This window comes from Suncus etruscus, chromosome 8, assembly GCF_024139225.1.
Source record: "Suncus etruscus isolate mSunEtr1 chromosome 8, mSunEtr1.pri.cur, whole genome shotgun sequence".
NCBI classification, from domain to species: domain Eukaryota; kingdom Metazoa; phylum Chordata; class Mammalia; order Eulipotyphla; family Soricidae; genus Suncus; species Suncus etruscus.
In genome coordinates, this window is record NC_064855.1 from 3,602,617 (window position 1) to 3,628,166 (window position 25,550).

Consider the following 25,550-nt stretch of genomic DNA (forward strand, 5'->3'; position numbering starts at 1 on the left):
ACTCTGAAGATGCTTTTCTGGTTGCTCTAAAACTGATGTTCTCACATTGTAATTCTTGAGCATCTTATATTTTACTTTCTTTATTTTCTCTATATGGTCCAATTTCTTGCTGAAACTGCAGGGCCCTTTATGCAATATATTTCAGTCAGGTGATTTTTTACCAACTTTAGATCACAAACTAGAGTTTACTTGTTTGTTTGTTTGTTTTTGTTTGTTTTTTTGGGTCACACCCAGCAGCACTCAGGGGTTCCTCCCGGCTCTACGCTTAGAAATCACTCCTGGCAGGCTCAGGGGACCATCTGGGATGTAGGAATTCAAACCATTGACCTTCTGCATGCAAGGCAAATGCTCTCCTCCATGCTATCTCTCCGGTGCCCAGTTTATTTTCTGTATTCATTGTTTTGATGTATCATCAGGTCATTTATAGGTTTTTAAGATTTTTTTTTTTCACCTTCCCAGTGGGGCAGAATTTCCACCTAAATAAAACTTTATAAGTTCCATCTTTAAATGTAGACTGAACTGCTCTCTCTTTTGGAACTACTCCAACCTGTTTGGGTCTTGCAAGTTTGTAAACCCTTGGAGAGCATTAACTATCTTTGCATGTTCAGTTCTTGTGTTTTTTGGCATAGAAATATAATTATTCATTAATGAATAGAGAAAGGGACATCTATATAGATTGAATTAGTATGAAATTTTTTGTATTGCTGGACTTTCATATTTACTTACACATCATGTAGTATTTATGTTGTATGCAATATATTATACAATGAAGATATATCTTATTCAAATTTTTATTTAGGAGTAAACATGGAAATACTAACTTCATTCCAGAACAATTCTTGGATGACTTCATTGATCTCGTTATCTGGGGCCACGAGCATGAGTGTAAAATAGCTCCGACCAAAAACGAGCAGCAGATGTTTTATGTATCACAACCTGGAAGTTCTGTGGTCACTTCTCTTTCTCCAGGAGAGGCTGTAAAGAAGTGAGTACTTGGGTTTTCCAAATCTGTTTTAAAAAAGCTATTTCCTATTTTCTAAAAATTTTACAGACTCAAGGCAATGGCAGTCATATATTTATTTTGAGATCTTTGTGAGGAGCATCCTAAGAGGTTCTCAGTGTGTCCAGGGATGCTTGGTCCTAGTGAGACCCGACCAACCTGACAGGCAGTTTGGTGCTTGGACCTGTGGATGCAACACTGCTTTGTACCTCTGGTGCTGGGATTTCCTGGGGCACTCAGATGTACTTTGACCCTTGACCCAGGGTTGTTTTTCTTCTCTTCGCTTTTGGGCCATATCTGTTGGTGCTTAGGTTTTACTCCTGGCTTCGTGCTCAGGGTCATTCCTGTGAGCTCAGAGACTCAATGCGGGTTATTGAAACAAGGTCTGCCCCGGCAAGGCAAGCTCCTTGTTTTTCTTACTTGCTCTCTGACTCCACTATTGCTATCTAAATGCTAGATTTATGAAGGTTGATCACTGGATATAGTTTTAGAGTTTCCCAGATTTGAAGCCATTTTCTTTTTTTTGTTTGTTTGTTTTTGGTTTTGGTTTTTGTTTTGGTTTTTTTGGGTCACACCCAGCAGTGCTCAGGGGTTACTCCTGGCTGTCTGCTCAGAAATAGCTCCTGGCAGGCACGAGGGACCATATGTGACACCGGGATTCAAACCAACCACCTTTGGTCCTGGATCGGCTGCTTGCAAGGCAAACACCTCTGTGCTATCTCTCCGGGCCCTTGAAGCCATTTTCAACAGGAGAGCCTCCCAATAGTTCTGAAATATTGAATGCAATTGAATTAATTATGTGTATAGATTTTGCTCTTTGAATTTCTGATTTTATTTTTGTTTGTTTTGGGGCCACACCCAGCTGTGCTAAGGGGCTACTCCTGGCTCTGTGCTCAGAAATCACTCCTGGCAGAGTTGGGGGACCCTATGGGATGCTGGGGATCGAACCTGGGTTCACCCTGGATCGGCAGCATGCAAAACAAACGCCCTACCACTGTGCTATCACTCTGGCCCCTGAGTTTCTGATTTTTTTTTAAGATAAAGTTTCAAAGAACATGGTAGCAGACCGTTAATTTGTTTTTGTATATAGACACATACACTTAACTTCAAGTATGCTTTATTATATTAGGTGTGTACTGCTGCCATAGTTCTGGCATGCTTGTTATGCTTGTTTTTATATTAGCCTTTAATAAACTTTGATCAGCATGGAAATAACTAGCAGAATTTTCCTCGGGGAATAGGAGCATTAACAAAGGTCTTCGTTTCCCTCCTCACTGCAGACATGTGGGTCTGCTGCGCATCAAAGGCAGGAAGATGAACATGCAGAAAATCCCTCTTCGCACAGTGCGGCAGTTTTTCATGGAGGATGTTGTTCTGGCTGACCATCCGGACATCTTTAATCCTGATAACCCTCGAGTGACCCAAGCCATTCAGAGCTTCTGTTTCGAGAAGGTAACCCTCTTAGGGACTGGTCACTGGTTGCCTTTTTTGGTTGGCAGGTTATTTGGAGTCATTCTCTTTGTTCTATTCTCATAGTACTTCTTGGAACTATTGTTTTTAGGTCCGAGAAGTTTGGGTTTTTTTTGGGGGGGGTGGGGCTTTGAGCCACAATAAGTGAGCTCAGGACTTACCTCTAGTCTGCACTCAGGGATCACTCTTAGCAGTGCTCAGGGGTCCATATAGAATGTCGGGGATCAAACCTGGGTCAGTTGCATATAAGGTGAATGGTCTAACTGTGTTATTGCTCCCGCCTGGATGGACCTTTTTTTTTGGGGGGTGGGGGTTTGGTTTTTTGGTCACACCTGGCAGTGCTCAGGGGTTACTCCTGGCTCTACGCTCAGAAATGACTCCTGGCAGGCTCAGGGGACCATATGGGATGCCGGGATTCAAACTACCATCCTTCTGCATGCTAGGCAAACGCCTTAGCTCCATGCTATCTCTCTGGCCCCAGGAAGGACCTTTTTAATCAGGCCATTCTCCCGCTTCCTTTTTTCTCAGAAACATGTTCATACTCTTCTATCTTTTGATCCTCTTGCAATATGTTCATTTAGTGATGAAAACATTAATGACTTTGAATAGAGAATAGATGACAGGATAGTAACTGCACTCATAATTTACATGAGGCATTCCTGTCACCCTGAAAGCTAACTCAAATCTTTAAAATGTGTTTGCTGTTCACCTTGTCACTTCAACATAAGTTTCATGCCTCCCTTCCTATTCAGGTTGTCATCTAAAGTCACTACTAAAGGTTGAATGTTTAAGAGGTATAGTAGATAACTGAGTCAGGGCAGCAAAAACTTAGTTTTTGTTTAGTTGGCTCATTTGCTTTGCAATTCATTCTCCGAAAATCATGTAAGGTAGTTAAAATAGTTTTTGTTACTGAGACCACTAACAGATGATGATCTGAGAACTGTTGGGCAGCCTTTTTACATTTAATATACTCAGTGCCTCATGTGGGTTCTGCCATCCACAGTTTATGTCAGTTGCCTTCTCAGTGTCAACAGAAAGGAAGAGATGCTAAAATCTTAGACTTAGAAGCAATCTGAGGACAGAAACAGGAATTTTGAATTGTCCCCAAGGATAGAGCCAAGGAAGAAGGAGACATAGATTTTTAACACCGCCTTAAGAATTTTTCAAAAAAAAAAAAGGACTCTAGATGTAATATAGCCTAGGAAAATTTTTTGAACTGGGACTATCAACTACTGTTGAGATGGTTTAAATTAGAGTGAATCTTCTTTATCTTTTATGTATTTTTGAGATTGAAGAAATGCTGGAAAATGCTGAGCGGGAACGTCTGGGCAATCCTCAACAGCCAGAGAAGCCTCTTCTGCGTCTGCGGGTAAGTCCTGTTACGTTTTGTTCACTTGGTTAATTCCAGGGGCATGATGGCGCCTTTGCTCTTCACGGGTCTTCTATGAAGGCATAAGGAGAGGACTTCCTTATTCTCCACAGCAATAGCGGTATCCACCCAGCCTTGCTACTAGAGCCAGGATCATGGGTGTGAAGCTTGGCAGTGCAGACAGTGACTTCACGATCCCTCATACTAGCAGAGTTAATCTAAATTCTTACACACTACGTAGGACTTCCTGAACTGCCCCTAGTTCACTTCTGGCCTCCACCTGCTTTTACTGCTAGCGTACCTGGGGCTCTGTTGTATGGTCTGGAATCTGCCCTCTTTCCCTGCTGGTCTGCACTGTTGGAAGCACTTTACCTCATTCCATAGCATCTTCTCAAGACTGGAAGGGCTTCCCTCTTCAGGAAGCCCTCAGAGCTCATGTGTCTTTGTACCTCCAGCTTCGCATGTACTTCCCTTCCATTCCACCCTCTTGATGTGTTCGTCTTTCCAGGCTCATTTTCAAGTTGAATTACTGTAGCATGGAACCAATGCTCACACCATTGTGGCCTCTGATGGTTCAGATGTAGACTAAAACCTCACCTCAGCTCCAAACTCATGACCTTGCCCTGTGTTAGGAAGGAGTGTTCTTAAGCTGTCTGAAGAGTTTGGGGGAGACCGAGCCTTCACAGTTTTCTGCTCTAAGGGAGTCAAATTCTCATTGATCAGGCTCAAAGAGCCATGTTTACCATCTGTATCTTACCTGTTGGCAGCTCTTGGGGGACCATGTGGTGCCAGACACTTCCCCTCGAATTCTTTATACTTGCTGTTGTTTTCTTTTGGGGAGGCACACCTGGTGATGCTCAAGAGTTATTCCTGGCTATGCGCTCAGAAATTGCTTCTGGCTTGGGGGACCATGTGCAATGCCACGGATCGAACCCGAGTTCGTCCTGGGTTAGCCATGTGCAAGGCAAACACCCTACTGCTGTGCTATTGCTCTGGCCCCTATCTTTGCTGTTTCTGAAGGTAGTCTTCTGCCTTCTGAAGCTCAGATGGATTCTGTCCTCCACTCTGGCTCAGCATCTACCCTGTCTTGTGCGAAAGCTGTCTAAGATGCAGCTAACTCTTTAAGTTTAGAAGGGTATATATATATATATATATATATATATATATATATATATATATATATATATATATATATTTATTTATTTATTTATTTATTTTTTTTTTTTTTTTAGAGATTCTGCTTGTATCCCACTTATTCTTAGTAACTAAAGAAGTGTTGATCTTTTCATGGGGATGATGTGCTCATTCCTCTTTGGGAATTCTTACTGCGTCTTAAGTCCATGAAAGAAATTGTTATTGCATAAACTTATAAAAACCTCTCTCTGTACCTTTACTTTTTTTTGGAGACTGGAGCAATAGCACAGTGGGGAGGGCATTTGCCTAGCATTTGACCGACTTGGTTTTTGGTTTTTGGGCCACACCCTGTGACGCTCAGGGGTTACTCCTGGCTATGCGCTCAGAAGTTGCTCCTGGCTTCTTGGGGGACCATATGGGACACCGGGGGATCGAACCGCGGTCCGTCCGGTCCGTCCTAGGCTAGCACAGGCAAGGCAGGCACCTTACCTCCAGCGCCACCGCCCGGCCCCCGACCGACTTGGTTTTGATCCCTGGCATCCCATATGGTTTTCCAAGCCTGTCAGGAGTAATTTCTGAGTGCAGAGCCAGGAATTAACCCTGAGCATGACCGGGTGTGGCCCAAAAACCAACAAAACAAAATAAAAACCAAAAGATAATCTGTAAGTTTACTTTTTTCAGAAGAAATGACACCATAAGCTATGGGATAAATCATAAAATAAATTTAAGTTAATAGGAGCGCCAAACTGACTGATTTCTTATTCTGTTTCCAGGTGGACTATAGCGGAGGTTTTGAGCCTTTCAGTGTCCTTCGTTTTAGCCAGAAATTTGTGGATCGAGTAGCTAACCCGAAAGATATTGTCCATTTTTTCAGGCATAAAGAACAGAAGGAAAAGATGGGTAAGCTTCGTTACCTTTATAAGCTAAATATGGTCTTACATAATCTATTTATTGGTAAAATTTGCATATAATATTGAACCATATTTCCTTGCTATCATTCCCCAAAATGGGGTTTGACTCTTAAAAGTGAAGAAACCTTTCAGTTAGAGACTTCTGTATCTAACTGAGACACAGCAGCCCAGATGGGGCATAAGAATACAAACTGGAGGGACCAGAGAGATTTTGCCTTGCATGCAGAAGAATGGTGGTTCGAATCCTGGCATCCCATATGGTCCCCTGAGCCTGCCAGGAGTGATTTCTGAGCGTAGAGCCAGGAGTAACTCCTGAGCACTGCCAGATGTGACCCAAAAACCAGAAACAAACAAACAAAAAGAATCCAAACTGGAGAACGTTTGGTGTTGGTTGGTGTGGTTGTGTTGTGGTTGTGGTTGATATTGGCAGTTGTGTAATTTGGCTTTGGCCTCATCGCTGAACCACATTCTCCATTGTAAATATTCTGAGGTGCTCAGGCGTATTTTGGTCACAATCTGGAAATCTTATGGGGTCCAAAGTGCATTATTAGTCCATCCTAAGAGATATTCTGTACAATAAGGAGAAGTGGGCCCTTCAGTAGCAGAAGCTTTCTTAAAGCTGTACAAAATATTAATTTTTAGCCTTTGACACAAAGACAGTTCACAAGGCTCAGATATGGTAGTTTCTGATCTCATCCTATTTTAGACCGTGTCCTCAGACTCCGAGTTTGAATATATACTCTGTGCTAGAGTTCAAGACATGCCTGGGAGGTGTGGGCCTTTCTGGGTTGCCACTGGTCATGCTAACTGTATTTTCTGGTTTCGCTTTGGCTTGAGAACTGGCTCTGGTTTCAACTGGGTAAACTCTCCCCTGTGTTGGTACTGTGTCTGCGGAATTCTGAGTAACATTCTCTGAGAGATTTAATTCAGACGGTATAAGAGGAGGTGTATTCTGTGAGAGTGGCTTTTGTTATGTGGTTTGGCCTGGTCTTTTCTTGGAGGGGTGGGTCTGAGAAGAGCTACTGGGGTAACGTTATTCAGCAAATCAAGAATGATTTTGTTGTCCTTTGTTAACATGAATTTACTATAAACATTCCAGCAGAGTATCAACCCCATCTGCTCATAAACTAACATTCCCTGTATATTGAACATTATTCTGTTGTCAGATAACCAGGATATGAACAAACATTTAAAGGACAGTGGACTAGGGCCTTGAGACATGAAGATGTTATCCCCCATAATCACAGTGTCTTTATCTGAAGCAGCTAGAACATCATAGCTCACTTGTTCCAAGAGCCAATTTTATACACTTCTTTTTTTTGTTTTTGTTTTTGGGTCACACCCACTGGGCTCAGAGGTTACTCCTGGCTCTGTCCTCAGAAGTTGCTCCTGGCAGGCTCGGGGGACCATATTGGATGCTGGGGTGCAAACCAGGGTCTGTCCTGTGTTAGCCACGTGCAAGGCAAACAAAGTGTTGTGCTATTGGTCTGGCCCTTTGAGAACCAATTTTAAAGAATTCGCCTCTCTCTTGCTGCCGTGCAGGTACTACTCTGACCAGTCAAGGTTTTTTTTTTTTTTCTCAGAATAGGTCTAATAGGGCAAAACAGACAGGAAGTAGGCCAGGGTCTTTACAGCAAAGCCATTTGAAAAATCCAGCCAGCAACCAACAACCATCAACACAACTGCCGATATCAACTGCAACCACACCGACCAACACCAGCCATCCTTCAGCTTCTCACCCCGGGCTACTGCTCTCAGTTAAATATAGGAGTTTCTGAAAGGTTTCTTCACTTTTAACAGGGTCAAACCCCTTTTTATGGGAGTGATATTCAATAATATTTTAGTATGCTGATTTCTTGGGCAGGAGTGTTCTTTTGCTTTATGGGCCACATTCAGTTAATCTCAACCTTTAACCTTAAAAGGGGATCAGGGTCCTGGGAATTAAACGATCAATTGTATGCAAGGTAAATACTTTCCCTGCTGGACGATTTCTGGCCTCTCCTATATGACAAAAATTCAGAGTTAGTATAATTAAGTCTCTTATATAGCAATAATTTTTCTTTTGGGGGGGGGGTTTGGGTCACACCCGGTGATGCTCAGGGGTTACTCCTGGCTGTCTGCTCAGAAATAGCTCCTGGCAGGCACGGAGGACCATATGGGACACCGGGATTCTAACCACTACCTTTGGTCCTAGATTGGCTGCTTGCAAGGCAAATGCCGCTGTGCTATCTCTCCGGGCCCAAATAGCAATAATTTTTCAGTCTGTACTATCAATGATGAAATGGAAGGCTTTTTCTACAGTGGTAATTTTATTAAATAAACAGTGACCAAGTTAGCAGCACACATTAGAGATTTATTTTTCTTACTTTTTTTTTGCATTATTTATTTCAGTTTTAGAGTTTATGGTGATTTAGGAAGACTAAACATTAAAATAAGTTATGACCTGTAGTTTGATCTTTCTGGTAACTTATTTTCAATTTTATTAGAACTAATGACACTTTTTTTTTTTTTTTTTTTTTTTGGTGTTTGGGCCACACCCGGTGACGCTCAAGGGTTACTCCTGGCTATGCGCTCAGAAGTCCCTCCTGTCTTGGGGGACCATATGCGATGCCGGGGGATCGAACCTCGGTCCATCCCAGGCAAGGCAGGCACCTTACCTCTAGCGCCACCCCAATGACACTTTCTTAAGCATATTTAGAAACAAGTGCTTGATCTTCCCCACTTTGCTTGGACTCCATATATAGACCATGTATATACTTTTTTCTTTGCATAAAATAGTTATTTAGGGGCTGGAGCAGTGGTGCAGTGGTAGGGTGTTTGCCTTGCATACGGCTGACCCAGGACGGACCTTGGTTTGATCCCCGGCGTCCCATATGGTCTCCCAAGCCAGAAGCGCTTTTGGGGCACAGCGCCAGGAGTAACCCTGGGCATCACAGGGTGTGGCCCAAAAAGCAAAAAAAAAAAAAACAAAAAAAATTTACTTTTTTGAAGTGCCCTTTGGGTATAATTGCAAGAGATGAATCTTTGGGGGTAAATGCTGGCTCTGAATAGAAATCCCATTTTTTGCCTCAGACTTGACCAGGTTAAAGCAAGCTGTTGACACACTTTGATCACTCCACTGAGTACAGGGCCGGACAACTTGAGCAGTCTAATGAATGCTGCTGTTCTTTCCTGGGGTTTTCTTGTCTAGGAGAAGAAATCAATCTGGGAAAGTTCATCACTAAACCTTCCGAAGGAACAACTCTTAGAGTCGAAGACCTTGTGAAACAGTATTTTCAGACTGCGGAGAAGGTAAAATCTTTGTTGCAGTGCCCATTCTGAATAGCAGATTGGAATGTATTATGATGGCTTACAGTCTGAACAGAAGGAGCCCAGGAGAGTGTATGATCAAAAGGACATTTCATTTAGAGGCACATCGAGAGCAAGGGTAGTCTTTGGTCTTTGGTATCATCCTTGTGGGTCCTGTTGATCCTGTAGCCTTCATTTTATGCCTGCTGTGTTAGTCAGGGTTTGGTTTTAATGCACCTGGATAGGATTGCAGAAATTTTCCATGTTGGTACAGGGACAGTAAGTGAAGCTACACTTACTGTCATGAACTTACGCTTCTCAAAGACTAATCATGTGTGTGAGTTTCCTGTTGTAGTTGAAAACAAATTTTCTCGAACTTGGTGATTTTAAAAACTACAGATTTACTGTCTTTTCTAGGACAGAAATCTGACATGAGTCTGCTATACTCAGAGCAAGAACTGCTCTACTGAGAGTCTCCAGGGGGAAAGTCCTTGATCTTTTCTTTATCTGGAGACACCCACATTTCCTGGCTCATGGCCCCCTTCCTATTAAACAACAGCAGTGTTGTCTGCTTGCACATTTTCCCCACTTAGGTTTCCCTTTTCCTCCCTGTTCCATTTTTAAAGAGCTTGTGACTATACTGAGCCCATTTGGCTAGATTGTCCCTGGTTATCTGTGCTTTTATGGCAAGCTGATTAGCAATCTTCATTCCGTTGATAACCTTATTTCTCCTGGCCCATTAGTGCAATCCCAGGCTTTGGGGCCAGAGTGTGGACACTATCCAGAACTGCCTGCCAGATGGGCTTCAGCTACTGCTTCTGTTCTCCTGTATTCTTTTCTCCTTTCTAGGGGCTTTATTTTATTGGGGGGGGGGGTCTTTGGTAATCAAGGATCAGTCGCAGAAGATCATTCATGGTGGTACTCAGGGGGCATATGAGCATATGTAATGCTGGGATCAAGCCAGGATTATCATATACAAGGCCAGTGCCTTACCCTAGATTCTCATTGGTTCTTCATTTCCAGTGTTTATTTTGCCTTTTCTGGCCAAAATATTAATTAGGAGGCCCAAATATGAAGCTAACATCCTTTGGTGTTTCTCTCAGTCACTAGCTAAAGGGTAGCATCCTTCTGTGATTTCCCTTGTGCATACACTGTTGCTTTGAGGGACTTTCAGCCTACAGTGACTTTGTGCCTCTCCTCCAGAATGTGCAGCTCTCGCTGCTGACAGAAAGGGGAATGGGTGAAGCTGTGCAGGAGTTTGTGGACAAGGAAGAAAAAGATGCTATAGAGGAATTAGTGAAATACCAATTGGAAAAAACGCAGCGATTTCTTAAAGAACGTCATATTGATGCCCTTGAAGATAAAATTGACGAAGAGGTGAGTAATTCAATGGAGTTGGTAAATCTGTAATAGTCTAAGTTCTTAAAGAGTGACTCCTTTTTCTTTTTCGTAAGTCAGTATTTTAACTCTTGATTTATTTCACTTCTCATCTGGAATATTGAGATCATAGAATGATGTTGCATCGGAGCTTGTAGCTGTAGCAAGTGTCTGAAAAGAGTCCTAGTGCGGTTGCTTTCCAGTAAAGGGCAGCTTGTTTCCCATAGCTAGGATCTTCTCTAGATATCTGAAAACTGCTTGCTGTAAACGAACTTTAGAGAAACACTTTTTTATGTATCTCTAATTTTCTAAGCTGTGAAGAGTAGAAATTAAGATGGGTTTAAATTTTATCTAGAAATAACTTCTCCAGGAGTAAAAAGTACGAAAGAATCATGGAGATAAAGGTCCTTAGATTTGACTATCCAAAATTTGTAGGACTAGAACACCGAGCCATGACTTTCTCCACCCAGGTGTCCAGGTGACTCCGAGTGTCTGTATGGCCTGGACCACAAAAATTGATAACCTGGATCAACCCTTTATAAAATGGGAATGAGTTGAAACTCGTGGGCCAAAGAGAGAGTACAGAGGTTATAATTGCTTTTGATTATGCTTATGATTATGGCCCGTGGTAGTTTGCATCTTGGCAGCACATATGGCTCCCTGAGCACAGAGTCAGGGGTGGACCCTGGGCTTTGTTTGGTGTGTCCCCTCCTCCCCTCACTCTCCCACCTCAACCCCCAAGAAAAAGAAAGCCCTACTGTTCTAACACAGCATTTCTTCAGTGGCCCTGATGGTCTGAAGCACCTAGGGGGGCCCTAGAAGAGAACTGTCTGAGCAGTTCCTGACACCACATCCATATTGTCCTCTGAGCCCACCAGGAGTAATCTCTGAGCACTGCCGGATATTGCCCCAAAACAAACAATTCCCACCTCTCAAAAGTGAGTCTTTGTTTTTTAACTATTTTAATAAAGCAATTCACAGGATATTAGAAGTTTTTCCTATACTGTCTGAGAAAGTTTTTCAGAACTTTGACTTAGAACTGTTTTGTTTTACTTTTGGACCATACCTGGAAGTGCTAAGGGCTTATTCCTAGGTTATTCCTGGCTTTGGATTCAGGAATTCTTTCTTCTCTGGGCTCAGATGGATTATTTGTATGAGTTTCCAATTGCAGTTGAAAACAGATTTCCTCGAACTTGATGACTTTAAAACTACAGAATTACTGTCTTTTCTAGGACGGAAATCTGACATGAGTTTGCTGTCAGGAACTCAAACCCTGGTTGGCTGCATTCCAGGAAATATTCTGTCTGCTATGCTATCGATATGACCTCAATTTAAATTGGGGTAATAAAATTTTCTTTTTTTTTAAAGAGTGGAAGTTTTGGGGCCCAAGCGATAGCACAGCGGTAAGGCTTTTGCCTTGCACACAACCAACACAGGACAGATGGTGGTTCGAATCCCAGCATCCCATATGGTCCCCCAAGCCTGCCAGGGGTGATTTCTGAGCACAGAGCCAGGAATAACCCCTGAGCGCTGCGGGGTGTGACCCAAAAACAAAACAAAACAAAAAAAAGAGTGGAAGTTTGAATGTGGGATCTTTAAAACTTTGCTGATGCATTGTTTATCAATTGTAGCCCATTTAAGATTATTTGCTTAGCAGAAGGGAGTGACACATGTAGTTTACTCTCTTATAATCCAGGTCCGTCGTTTCAGAGAAAGCAGACAAAAAAATTCTGATGAAGAAGATGACGAAGTTCGAGAGGTAACTATCCTGTTGTGGCTCCTGTGCTCATCCTTCCCCTTACTTAGAACAATAGTAGGTTTAGTCCAGAGTCACTGGACCTCAGACCATTGTTGCTTGGGTCCAACTGAAGAGGTCTTGGCTGATAACTGCTTTTGACTTGTTTCAGTTCTGTTCACTCTTCTTGCTAATTTGTTCTTTACCACTACAAGAAGCAAATCTTACCTTACTGAGCTGATTGATTTTGGGGGAAAAAAAAAAAAAGAAACCATGTAGAGAAGCAATGTAGGGAGACAGACTTGTTATTACTGTAGGAATTTGACCTCCAACACATTTTTGGCTGGATTAAGAGCAGAGAATTATGTATTAAAAGGGTGGCATTGAGGGGCCAGAGAGGTGGTACTAGAGGACTGCGGTTCGATCCCCCCAGCGTCCCATATGGTACCCCAAGCCAGGGGCAATTTCTGAGCTCTTAGCCAGGAGTAACCCCTGGCATCAAATGGGTGTGGCCCCAAAAAACAAAAAAACAAAAAAATATCTGTATTTCTGGGACTGGAGAGATAGCACAGTGGGTAGGACGGTAGTTTGAATCCCGGCATCCCATATGGTCCCCTGAGCCTGCCAGGAGCGATTTCTGAGTATAAAGCCAGGAGTAACCCCTGAGCGCTGCTGGGTGTAACCCAAAACAAAACAAAACAAAACAAAAAAGGTAGTATTGAGTTAGGCATACTTGCCATAATCCCAGTTGTCAATGTCATTTCATCATTCTTGTGTAAGCTTTTTTCAGAAGGTCCTTGGTCATTAGAAGGTCATTAGGCATCACCTGCCTAATGGTCTGTTAAACTCTAGGCATTGAATTATTGGTGAGATTGGTCCATCTTTCCACTTTTAGCCTAACTAGTCAAACAGTGTTTTCCTGCATGATCAGATGGTGACATGTGCTTCACCCTGTCATCTCTATAGGCCATGACGAGAGCCAGAGCACTCCGGTCCCAGTCAGAGGATCATGATTCTGCCTTCACTGCCGAGGACCTCCTGAGTCTAGACCTGGCTGAGCAGATGGCTGATGACTCTGACAATGATGTGCCAGGAGCAGGGACCCGAGGCCGGGGACGGGGTCGGAGAGGAGGAAGAGCGCAGAACTCCTCAACTAGAGGAGGGTCCCAGAGAGGCAGACGGGGTGAGCACTCCCTCATACACATGCAGTTTGGTTCCTGTGTGGGCGACAGGAAACTGTCTCCTGTGTCAGAACGAACCGTGCACTTTTCTAAAGTTCTATCTAGCTCTGGCATGGCTTTGTTCACGTTTCATGTTGGTGTTACTTTTATTTGCTCCTTTCTTGCTATCCTGTGCCTGTATATTGCTTCTAGCTATGTTTGGGGAACCATGAACCTGGGGTTCTCACATGCAAAGCATATACTCAAGCCCTTTGGCTCCTCTCCCCAACCCTCATTACTGGTGATGTCTATATTATATTATATTTTATTTTATTTTATTATATTGTGTTGTATCATATTACATTGCATTATATTATATTATTATTATTAAAAATTATTGTTTTTGGGGACCTTATTGGAGGTGCTTAGGATTTACTTCTGACTCCACACTCAAGAGTTACTCCTGATAGGGCTCACAAGACCATATGGGGGTGCCAGGAATTGAACGCAGGTTGTCTGCATACAAAGCAAGTGTCTACTATCTCTCTGGCCCAGTTACTGACATTTTTAGAGAAAGCTTTTGCTGTTGGTACAATTCTATATTGACTTCGTTGTTCTAACAGCAGGGACTGGTCTGGAGACTTCCAGTCGAAACAGAGGTTCAAAGACTACAGTATCAACCTCCAGGAATATGTCTATCATAGATGGTAAGTAGATGTGCGAATGGTGAACTGGCCATTGTATTTAAGCTCCAGTCCAGGAAGCCCAAAGAGATTCTCTCTTGTGACTTCACTGTTTTTTGTTTTGTTTTGTTTTGTTTTGTTTTTGGGGGGGGTCACACCTGGCAGCGCTCAGGGGTTACTCCTGGCTCTACGCTTAGAAATCACTCCTGGCAGGCTCAGGGGACCATATGGAATGCTGAGATTTGAACCACCGTCCTTCTGCATCTAAGGCAAATGCCTTACCACTGTGCTATCTCTTCGGCCCCGTGACTTCATTGTTTTCCATTGCTATTACTGGGAACAGAAAGGATCATAGGGTCATGGAATAGATCTTTGTTGTTCATCAGAGCTGTTGAAGGAGAGGATTCTTCCAGTTTATTTTATGTGATTCCTTCCTTTCAGACACACAAGAATGATTACTTACCTTGTAGACAGATCACTAAGGCATAGAGAAATGAGACAGTGGGTCACAGAGCAGGAGCTGCTTCATTGTGACCCTTCCTGCCCTCAGGCTGTGGTGCTTCTCAGCTGTCAGTGTGTCATGTGAGCCGTGTTAGAGCAGTGATAGGTTCTGGAAATAATCTGGAAAGATGGTACCTGAGTTCATTTTGTGTCTCTGTTCTGATCTAGACACTGTCCTCAAAACAAGGTGACCGATTTTTAAATAACTTTAATAATAACATAAATGAATTTAAACTATTTTGATAGTATGAATTTTTCCCACCTAGCATTCAAATTAGATCCCTTAGAATATATGCTGTGTATGAGGTCAAGTGTTTAGATTGCAACACTCAGGATTCCTGCTTACGTGTATGACTGTGCCAAGTAGCAGTTAGTAATGGAACTCAGCATTTTCTTACTGAACATAGCACGTTAGACTCCTGTAGGTGGTTCCCAGCCTCTCTTTGATGGGTTTTGTTTATTTGTTGTTGTTTCTTTGGCCTTGGAGCCACACCTGGTGCTGCTCAAGAGTTATTCTTAGTTTTGAACTCAGGAATTACTCCTAATGGTGCTTGGACTGGATGGGCTGCTCAGGGATGGAACCTGGGCCAGTTGCATGCAAGGCAAGCACTCTGTCTGCTGTAATATCCAGCTCCCACCTAGGTAGTTTTGGTCACTACTAGAGGTTGGTATCTATATACCCTTAGGTCTAGAGATAGTTAGAGTCCTGGAGTTTTATGGAGAGACAAACACTAAACTTGGCATTGTAAACAAGAGTAGTGATAGCCAGGGTTCTTCTCTGGGCAGTCTGAGGGGCTGAAGACTGAATAGAAGGTGATTCCTTTGGATTGCATTTCCACGGGGGCCACAGCTACCCCTGCCACTCAGTGGCACATTCATTTGAATACATGCTACCTACCAAAGCAGTTTATACTGGCGGCCTCTTTTGCTCCTTTCAGGGAGTTTCTGTCTGAATCATCACATTGACTCCACTTCTAGGTGAAGGAACAGATTGAAAGAAGCCAAGGCCCTTTATCTTGGTCCCCTCACTAGCAAAGTCCCCATGAGTCTAGCTCAGAAACTCGAGCCCCCACTCCTAGTACTGAACTGCTTCATAACAGAGCACATTCTTGGTTTCTGTCAATGTTCATAGTTGATATTTTATCATCCTGTACTGTCTGCTGGAGGTAAGAAACAAGCATCTTGTTTCTAAAATCTAAAAGTGTTAGGGCTAGAAAGATAGTTCAGTGGGTTGGGCGCTTGCCTTGCACACCACTGACCCAGATTTTAGTCCCAGTATTTCCTATGGTTGCCAGACTCACCAGGAGTAAGCTGTGATCACTGTCAGGTATGACCTCCAAAACCAAAAAACTTAAAATATAAATGTACGGGCCTGGAGAGTTGGCGCTAGAGGTAAAGCGTCTGCCTTACTAATGCTAGCCTAGGACGGACCATGGTTTCACACACACACACACACAGACACACACACAGACACACACACACACACACACACACACACACACACACACACACACACCCCATCCCATATGGCCCTCCCAAGCCAGGGGCAATTTCTGGGTGCATAGCCAGGAGTAACCCCTGAGCGTCAGACGGGTGTGGCCCAAAAATCCCAATATATATATGTGCAGTTTTTCTAAGATAATTAAGAATAACATGGGTGGGTCGGGGCCGGTAAGGTGGTGCTAGAGGTAAGGTGTTTGCCATGCAAGCGCTAGCCAAGGAAGGACCGCGGTTCGATCCCCCAGCGTTCCATATGGTCCCCCCCAAGCCAGGGGCGATTTTTGAGCACTTAGCGAGGAGTAACCCCTGAGCATCAAACAGGTGTGGCCCAAAAAACAAAAAAGAATAACATGGGTAGGACCGGAGAGATAGCATGGAGGTAGAGCGTTTGCCTTGCATGCAGAAGGATGGTGGTTCGAATCCTGGCATCCCATATGGTCCTCTGAGCCTGCCAGGAGCGATTCCTGAGCGTAGAGCCAGGAGTAACCCCTGAGCGCTGCCGGGTGTGACCCAAAAACCAAAAAAAAAAAAAAAAAAAAAAAGAATAACATGGGTGTTTTCTCTCTTTTGCCTGTAGCCTTTAGGTCTACAAGACAACAACCCTCCCGAAATGTTGCCTCTAAGAATTATTCAGAGGTAAGTAAAAAGGGTTTATAGTTGTTTTAATAACTTGTGCGTCCTTCATTATGAATTGTTGATTTTTTCATGTATCCAGTAGAAGAAGAAAAGGTATGGACCATTAAAGCTGGAGCAAACAGCAATGATTTTCTAGATTGAGGGCGCCTAGAATTGTTTTTTGTTTGTTTTTCCTTAAAAAGGTGGAGAGGATCACATGATTAGAAATATACTCCTAAATGAAAAAATCCTGTAAGACATTGTTGCTTGCTTGGGTCCTGCACCTAGGTCCCCCTTGTGGCCACTGTCAGCAGCATCCATGGCATGTGCCTAGCCTTGCTTAGGATTGAATGCAGGGCTCCCAAGTGCAAACACATATTCTGGTTCTTTGAGACTGCTTCCTGACCATTGGTACCATTTTCATTTGTTTTTATGTTGAGCCATATTCAGTGGTGCCCAAGCACTGACATCACTTCTGACTACCTCAGAGAGAACATATGCCATGCCATGGGATTGAACCTGGGCATCCCAGCCCTTCACTCTGCCTCCTGAGCGCCTCTCTGGCCTGAGATTTTACTTTGCCTAATGTCTTGAGTAGGTGATTCATTGACCACTTACTTTTATGGAAAATTTCTCTTTCCAGATTTTTTCTGTAGTTCAATCCTGCCTGGTTTCTTATCCTTCCTGTTAGATGTTTTTGAATGTACACACAAAACAAACCCAGCTCTAAGAGTCAGTCACTCAGTTCCTTTTTATTTAGCTGTTCCATTCCAGACATGCCAAGTAACACTATTTGGTGTTTTCTTTCCTCACAGGTTATTGAAGAAGATGAGTCAGATGAGGAAGATATTTTTCCTACCACTTCAAAAACAGATCAGAGGTATGGACATTGACTTCAGCTACAAGAAAGATCTGGGCGGCGGGAGAGAGGGATGTAAAATCATGCTGAATTCTTCCTAAACATCTTCTTGTGCTGAGCAAATTATATTCAGATGAATAAATTAGACCTAGGACTGCATTGTAGAGTTGATATGGCAAACATTGTCGTCACTGAAGATTTCCCTAATCTTCCTGTTTTTCTCCTAGTTAAAAGAAGAACATTTTGGATTCTGTTAATAACTGACTTCAGCTTTTTATTATTACTATAATATTTTTAATATAATAGAAGTTCACAAGGGGGGCCGGAGCTGTGGCACAAGGGATAAGACGTCTGTCTTTCCCACGCTAGCCTAGGAAGGACCACAGTTCGATCCCCTGGCGTCCCATATGGTCCCCCATGCTAGGAGCAATTTCTGAGCACTTAGCCAGGAGCAACCCCTAAGTGTAACTGAATGTGGCCCAAAAACAAAACAAACAAACAAAAAGAACACAAGGTACTCTACCATGCCTTGAGGCAAGATTCCTGTCTCCTGTCCTTTAGGTACTTAGCCGATCTTCCTGTCCTTTTTGCCATTTTGCCTGTCCTCTTGCCCATTACTCAAAGACTTGATTTGACTTAGTGACCCTTTTCTGTTAGCTTTTTGTTTAACCAAAGCTTGATCAATACAAATCTCTTAATTTCAAAAAGAATTAACTGTTCTGCAATTATTTTCCATGAACATTCTATCAGGAACATTCTATGCTCTATGAGGACTTTAATAGATTTACTGCTTTCTTGCCACGTACATTGTCCTGGGAAAGACAAATTAACACATTTCAGTCCATTAAAGGATGATTCAGTCAGCCCATCATTTCATGTGAAACCATAGATGGACTGAGTGGTCTTAAATTAGCCCTCAGAAAAGGAGTGGGGAGAAAGGGCTTCTGTAGAAGAGCCAGCCTTCTCCAAGGAGAGATGTACCTGGGGTTTGGAAGATTGGGATGGATCCCTTGGATCAGTAGACAGTGGCAGACAGTAATATCTTATTTATTCTTGCTTGGCATTCATCATATTTGGGAAGTCATTCATGGTAAGATTTTGGAGAGTAAATGTTTCTTGGGTATGATAGTCACCCACTGGGAAACTATGTGATGTAAAGGTAAGGCTGTGGAATTTAGGAAAGTTAGAATTTTTGACTTCTTGGTTCAGTTAAACAGAAAGAGGAATGCACATGTTAGTGACACCTTGATCACAGGGACTAAGAAGGCATCCGTGTAAATGTGGCAGAGAAGTGACTTGTGCTCATTCAGTGAGATCACATATTACGTGAAATTGCACTGCGGAGAGGTAGCCTCATGCCCCAACCCAGGGGAATTGGGGGAGTGCGGGTCAGTAAGCAATGCCAACATAGGAGATAATTCACACCTGGTTAGGGAGATAAAACAAGTTCAGGAACTTTGAGCACAAGCTATCTGCAAGTAGGCAAAGGGTACCGGCAGGTAGACAGGCTAGCTGTGGGGCCGAAACTGGAAGAAATCTCCCTGACCCGAGGTCTTTATGGAGAAAAGTAGGACCAGCCCCATTGGTGGAGAACCAGGTAGGGGGCCAGTCTAGAGGTACTTCCTACCCAGAAGGGCCAAGCACACATAAAGAACTATTCTGAATAACGAACCAGTTACTCCAAGCCTTGCAGAATGCCACGAGACAAGCTTATCCCTGTCTCTTGAAAAGAAACAAACTTTCTGCTTCCATTAACCAGGTCCTGGTCTGGAGGGGAAGGAGAGGTTTGAGAGAGAATGGAGAAGAGAGGCAGATTGTATACCATGAAACAGAAAACTGAGCAGAGCAAGGATTTTTACTCTTTTTTTACTTTTTTTTTACTCTTGTTTATTTGTTCATTTGGGGTCCACAACTGGCGAGGCTCTGGGCTTACTCCTAGCTCTGCATTCAGGGATTATTTATGGCTGGCTGTGGGTCATACGGGGTGCTGAATCTGGGTTGGCTGAGGGTAAGGCCAACACCCTACCTGTGGTGCTATCTCTTCAGTCCCTGGACTTTTACGCTTCAGCATAGGGGCAAGCCTGGGAGGGTGGCGGTACCATCTCATTGAAGAGACATGGCGGAAGTTAGGCTGGAATCTGAGGAGTGGGGGGTAATGTGGGCTTGTGCTTGAACCATTGAGACAGTAGCAGATCTCTCTCTCCTCAGAGGAGAGAAGCTTCTTTGCGCAGTGCAGCAGGTATGTAACCAATGTTCTGCTGTGGACTTGGAAAGTTTGAGAGCCCGTGAAGTGCTTCTTCTTTTTTCTTTGGTTTTTGGGCCACACCCGTTTGACGCTCAGGGGTTACTCCTGGCGATGAGCTCAGAAATCGCCCCTGGCTTGGGGGAACCCTATGGGACGCCGGGGGATCGAACCGCGGTCCGTCCTATGCTAGCGCTTGCAAGGCAGACACCTTACCTCTAGCGCCACCTTCCCGGCCCCGTGAAGTGCTTCTTAAGGGAGGTCATAGGCAAATGCGTCTGAGCCCAGAGCTCAGATGGTGGGTTTAGAAGGATTTCTAAATCTCTTCTTCAGTAGCAGGCAGCTAATCTGGAATGCACTGGAATATCACCTTGAGAGATGACCTGGAACAATGTTGGGCCCAGTCCTGGGCTTTCAGCTGGAGGAGAAAAGCAGCAGGAGTTAGGAGAGACACACAGGGAGTGTAGGGTTGCCAGAGCCAACAGTGGCCTGGGCAGGAATGAGAAGTGCTTGCTTCTGTGGACTGCGAGGCAGCTCGTTTCTCATTTTGGGGTGAGGAATGAGGTAGTTGGCGCCTAGGAAGGTTTGCCGAAATGTTCAGCTGTTAGCATCTGAAAAGTATCTTCTCAGTACTTGGTGGTGGTGCTTTGGAATGAAAGCACCAACGAAATTGAGTTAAGTCTCAGAATTTGTTTCCAGCATCACTCATTTGTGACGGGAAGGGCTGTAGAATCTCTCTGCCTGTACAGAATTCTTACGTTGGCATCATCAGAACTCATGGAAATGTGTTTAGTATGTTTGATGTGTAGTTAGGGAATGAAAGAAAAGTCCCTTGTTGCCATTCTGAGTGTCTCTTCTAGTGGAGTAAATAGCTGCTGGCTTCTTACTCACCAGATAATAACAACAGGAATTCAGTTGCTTGCCACTTCCTCTGTGTCAGGCTCTGTTCTCAGCTGTGATGTGAGTGAGCTTGTAAGGTTCTGAAGGTGAGGGACTGGGTGACTGACTCTCAATTGATATGACCTACTGGTCCACCTGGCATGTTGCCCCAGAATTCTCTCCTGTCACTTCTTTTTGGGGAGTGTGTGTTAATGCCACAGCAATGCTATCCTCAATGGTACTGGGAAGCCATATGGTACCTTCGGGAACTGTGCCCTAACCTCTACACTGTCTCTCCAGCCCCAAAGTACAAGCTTTTTTTTTTTTTTTTGGTTTTTGGGTCACACTGGCAGCGCTCAGGGATTCCTCCTGGCTCTATGCTCAGAAATCGGCTCCGGCAGGCTCAGGGGACCATATGGGATGCCGGGATTTGAACCACCGTCCTTCTGCATGCAAGGCAAACGCCTTACTGCTGTGCTATCTCTCCGGCCGCAGATATGAGCATTTTTAATAAGGAATCTGAAATCAACCTTGGGCGAGTGTTTCTGATAATACCCACAGAATGATTGGGGGTCTGGAGCTCTTTGTTTGTCTCAATGCCAGGATGAAACCCAGGGCCTCATACGTGAGGTACATGAATTCGACCACACAGCTTCAGTTGGACAACTAACTTAGTAAGGCAAAGTAAACTCTGCTGCATACTCGATTGCACCTTTTAGTGACCTCTGTGTGTCTTTGTTCTCATCCTCACAGTGAGGACGTTGATGTTTACCCCGTAGGGTTAAGCAGAGACCCAGCTGACTTGCTCTTTGTTACATGCTAATAAGCATAGAGCCCGGTACTTACTAATGGGTCTAAAAGTCAGTTTAAAAAGAGTAATGGGGGAAAGGTGAGAAACAAAAGCCAGCGTTCCTCACAGTGTCGTTAGAAGGGTCTGATTTCTACCTGTGACTCACTGCTGCCACGAGCAGGGGGGCCTACTGCTTCCTGGAAACCTTGTTCTGACTCTCCTAATGCTTTTCTGGGAAAAACAGACTCCTCAAGTATGGTTGGGCGGCAGATAAGAGCCTGAGTGTAGCCGTGAGAGAACACTGGCTTTTCCTCTTGGCCGGGTGTGGGCTGCTAGGCAAGTGTGTGGGGGTACCTGTTATGTGCCAAGCACAGTGTTTGGTCAGCTAAACATGGTGCCCTATGTGTCTAATGTTGCTGTTAATTTACTGGCTAAGGCGACATTTCTTGCTAATAGAAGATGCCAGCATATGTATGAACAAAAATGAATGAAATATACAGTTACTGGCACTTAATATGTTTTCCCACCTCTTCCCTCGCCTTTTTCTGAGCTATCCACATGAAGTCACTCAAAGCCATGTAACATTCAGGACAAATCCTGTTGTTTGGACCTCTTGTGTTGCACTCCTTGGGTTTTTACTTCTACCAATTTCTTTTTAGACCTCTTAAAGGTGAGCCCTGGACTTTTTTTTGGGGTAGTGCAGGGTGAGGGCTCTAGCTGTTATATACTGTTCTAGGACCCTGGTCGTCATGTTGGAGACACGAGGAATTGAGGCATGTACCAGTGTCCTCTTCCCAGCCACCCAGGTGACAGAAAACCTAGCTTTGCTTACCTGGTCCAAGTTCTTGCTGCATTTATAAATCAAATCCAAGCATCCCCAGTAGATTGAGTGTTGGTCCTTTGTCTATAAAGTTACGTTTACTGCACAGATCTTTCTGCCCTCAGTTTCTACTGAACCATCTGGATTTGTTTCCTTTCAATATAAGACCTTTGGGCCCAACTGGACAGACTTCTCTTAACTACAGTAATATCCAAGCAGGCAGGACTTTCTGTTCAGGTGACAACATGAAAGTTTTATTATTTAAAATAAAAAAAAACAGAAGGGCCTGAAACTTTCTCTGGTTCAATTGCTTTGTTCCATCCTTGCTCTCCTCAGGTGGTCCAGTTCCTCTGCCTCATACAAGCGCAGTTCTCAGAGTCTAACAGCAAAAGGGGTGGACTTTGAGTCAGATGAGGTAAGATCTGTATTGTTGAATCTTGATTTGATCTTTATTTGACACTGTTTATCAAATTTAAATAGGAATTGTTAAACCTATCGCTGACAGTTGTTAATATAATCTCCTGAGAACTGACTTTGGGAAGACACAATTTTTTTTGATAATGCCAGAAATCTAACTTGGGCAACTCTAACCTGCAAAGCAGTGCTATGTCAGTGGGCTGTCTGTGTTCTCATGAGAAGCAATTTTAACCCTAGTTAACACCAAGCCTGCAAGCAGCATGCAAATAAACAAAAAAAAAAAAAAAAAGGTTTGAAAGTTATATTAAAGTGACTTGAAGAATTTTTTTTGTTTGGGGGTTTACCTTAACCTTATTTGTCTTCACTTCACTTGCCTAAATATTAAGACTAATAATTGAGAGAAATGGATATAGCATATATTGTATCAAGATGATTTCTTTTTAATGCTTGCTATGAATGTATATAGTTTTTTTTTGTTTTTTTGTTTTTGTTTTGTTATTTTGGTTTTGGGGGCACACACAGAGATGCTCAGGGGTTACTTCTGACTCTGTACTCAGAAATCGCTCCTGGTAGGTTAGGGGAACCATATGGGATGCTGGGAATTGAACCCGGGTCCTACTGGGTCAGCCACATGCAAGGCAAATGCCTTACTGCTGTGCTATCTCTGGCCCCCTAAGAATGTATTTGGATTTACTGTATTTTTTACTCTATAAGACGCACCTGACCATAATACACACAGTTTTTATTTTTAAATTAAAAGAAAAAAATTTTTACTATAAAATCTTTATTTAAGCACCATAATTACAAGCATGATTGTAGTTGGGTTTCAGTTATAAGCAGAACGCCCTCCATCACCAGTGCAACATTCCCACCACTGATGCCCCCCATCTCTCCACATAGTTTTAAGATGAGGAAAACAAGAAAACAAATATTTTAAAGCAAATGGTCTACTAAAATATTTAATAAACTATAATAGAATAATATTTCAATCATGTTAGAACGCAGTCAACGTGACATTAAGAATTATTATGACTGTCACTAACAAATGGAGAGAATTTCAGTTTCGGGGACTCTTCTAGTTCTCTGGGAACCCCAAGAACTCCTCATCACTAGTGTGAGAATTTATGAAGCTCATTTGCTCACCATCACTGACATCACTTTCTTAGCTGTCTTGATATACAATATCATCTTCAGTTTCATCTAAATCATTGCTAATGCCACATTTATTGAACAACTGTCCAACGATTTCAGATTTCAAATTGCTAGCCATTGCAATCTGCGAGAGCCACGAAGTAGACACGGCTCCCAGTGCACATGCCCGCCATTCCCTGGAAGATGGCGAGATGCCATCAGGAGATGGCGACTGGGAACAACCAGCCTGCGAGGCCAAAGTATATTTACAATATAACAGCCCACAGCTAGTTAAATATATTTACCTAACATTTTTTTACATCAGAAAGTAAAAAAAATTTTTTTTAATACTTTTCCATTAATATAAAAAAAATAAAAGTCTCAGCAGCAATCAAATAGTCTTAAATGAAAGCTCTGTATGTGGCGATGAAAGTGTGTTAACTTGATTGCTCGTACTCTGTGGATGTCTGCACGATAAAGGGGTGTAACACTGCGAATATCAAGGGTTTAGTATATGCTCTGCTCCCTTGCACCCAGGCTTCAACTCCAGGCGACATTTGCTCCATAAGACGCAGACATTTTCCCCATCGGGGGTAGGGGGTGCGTCTATAGTAGGAAAAATACGGTACTTCTTTTAACAGTGACATCACCCACCGGATGGGGAAAAATTAGTGATAAACTGTTTTCATTATTTTCAAATGGGAAATTGGAAATCTATCTCATATGGAAGGAGAAAACTAAATGGTGTTATTTTACCCATAAAAGTTCAGTGAAGGGGCTGGAGAGATAGCATGGAAGTAAGGCGTTTGCCTTTCATGCAGAAGGATGGTGGTTCGAATCCTGGCATCCCATATGGTCCCCTGTGCCTGCCAGGGGCAATTTCTGAGCATGGAACCAGGAGTAACCCCTCAGTGCTGCCGGGTGTGACCCAAAAACCAAAAAAAAAAAAAAAAAAACAAACAAAACAGTGAAGTGTGGAGTAGTTGCTCAAACTGGACCATTTGTATGTCATTTCAGGATGATGACGACGACCCTTTTATGAACAATAGTTCTTTAAGAAGCAGAAAACGATATACTAAATAACACTTTGAAGTTTTGAAGATTCAGGAAAAATCAGAGTGCTGCAAGCTGGATTGACAGTTGGAGGTTCTAAAAAGTATTGATGTTAACTGAAGAATTGGAAAGAGACCAGTTTACCAGAGAAACTAATGTTATAAGAATTTTTATTTTAAAATACCTTTTTCTGAAAATGACTTATTTGAGAGACTTCACAAGTTCACATACATGTTGAACAGCATTCATGCCCATAAAAATATAGAATGCTATTTTCCTGACATTTTGTGGCCTGCTGAGTGAGACCTTTAAACACCTTTCTTGTTTAGTTTTGGGCTACACTCGGCTATGCTCAGGGATTACTCCTGGCTCTGCACTCAGAAGTTGTTCCCTGCAGGCTCAGGGGACCATATGGGATGCCGGGGTTCGAATCTGGATCTGTCCTGGATAGGCCACATGCATGCAAGGCAAACACCCTACTGCTGTGCTATCTCTCCGGCCCCCTAAACACCTTTCTTGAGGGGCCAGAATGATAGTACAGCAGGTAGGTGTTTGCCTTGTACGCGGCTGGCCCTGGTTCAATCCCTGCACCCCAGAAGGCCCCAAGGCCATAAAG

At 43.2% G+C, this 25,550-nt stretch overlaps 1 protein-coding gene across 1 annotated transcript in view; it reads left to right on the forward strand.

Moving 5' to 3' along the window:
- The window catches only part of MRE11 (MRE11 homolog, double strand break repair nuclease), a 37,704-nt gene extending 12,489 nt beyond the window's left edge, over positions 1 to 25,215 (forward strand). Inside the window, exons 8-20 of the mRNA XM_049778554.1 lie at positions 800 to 985; positions 2,281 to 2,452; positions 3,759 to 3,839; positions 5,747 to 5,873; positions 9,075 to 9,175; positions 10,376 to 10,549; positions 12,246 to 12,308; positions 13,251 to 13,467; positions 14,068 to 14,151; positions 16,706 to 16,764; positions 17,559 to 17,623; positions 22,670 to 22,748; positions 24,899 to 25,215. Of these exons, the coding sequence (XP_049634511.1) occupies positions 800 to 985; positions 2,281 to 2,452; positions 3,759 to 3,839; positions 5,747 to 5,873; positions 9,075 to 9,175; positions 10,376 to 10,549; positions 12,246 to 12,308; positions 13,251 to 13,467; positions 14,068 to 14,151; positions 16,706 to 16,764; positions 17,559 to 17,623; positions 22,670 to 22,748; positions 24,899 to 24,964 (1,474 nt within the window). The 3' untranslated portion in view covers positions 24,965 to 25,215. The remainder of the gene's footprint in view (positions 1 to 799; positions 986 to 2,280; positions 2,453 to 3,758; positions 3,840 to 5,746; positions 5,874 to 9,074; positions 9,176 to 10,375; positions 10,550 to 12,245; positions 12,309 to 13,250; positions 13,468 to 14,067; positions 14,152 to 16,705; positions 16,765 to 17,558; positions 17,624 to 22,669; positions 22,749 to 24,898) is intronic.
- The last annotated feature ends 335 nt before the right edge of the window (positions 25,216 to 25,550 follow it).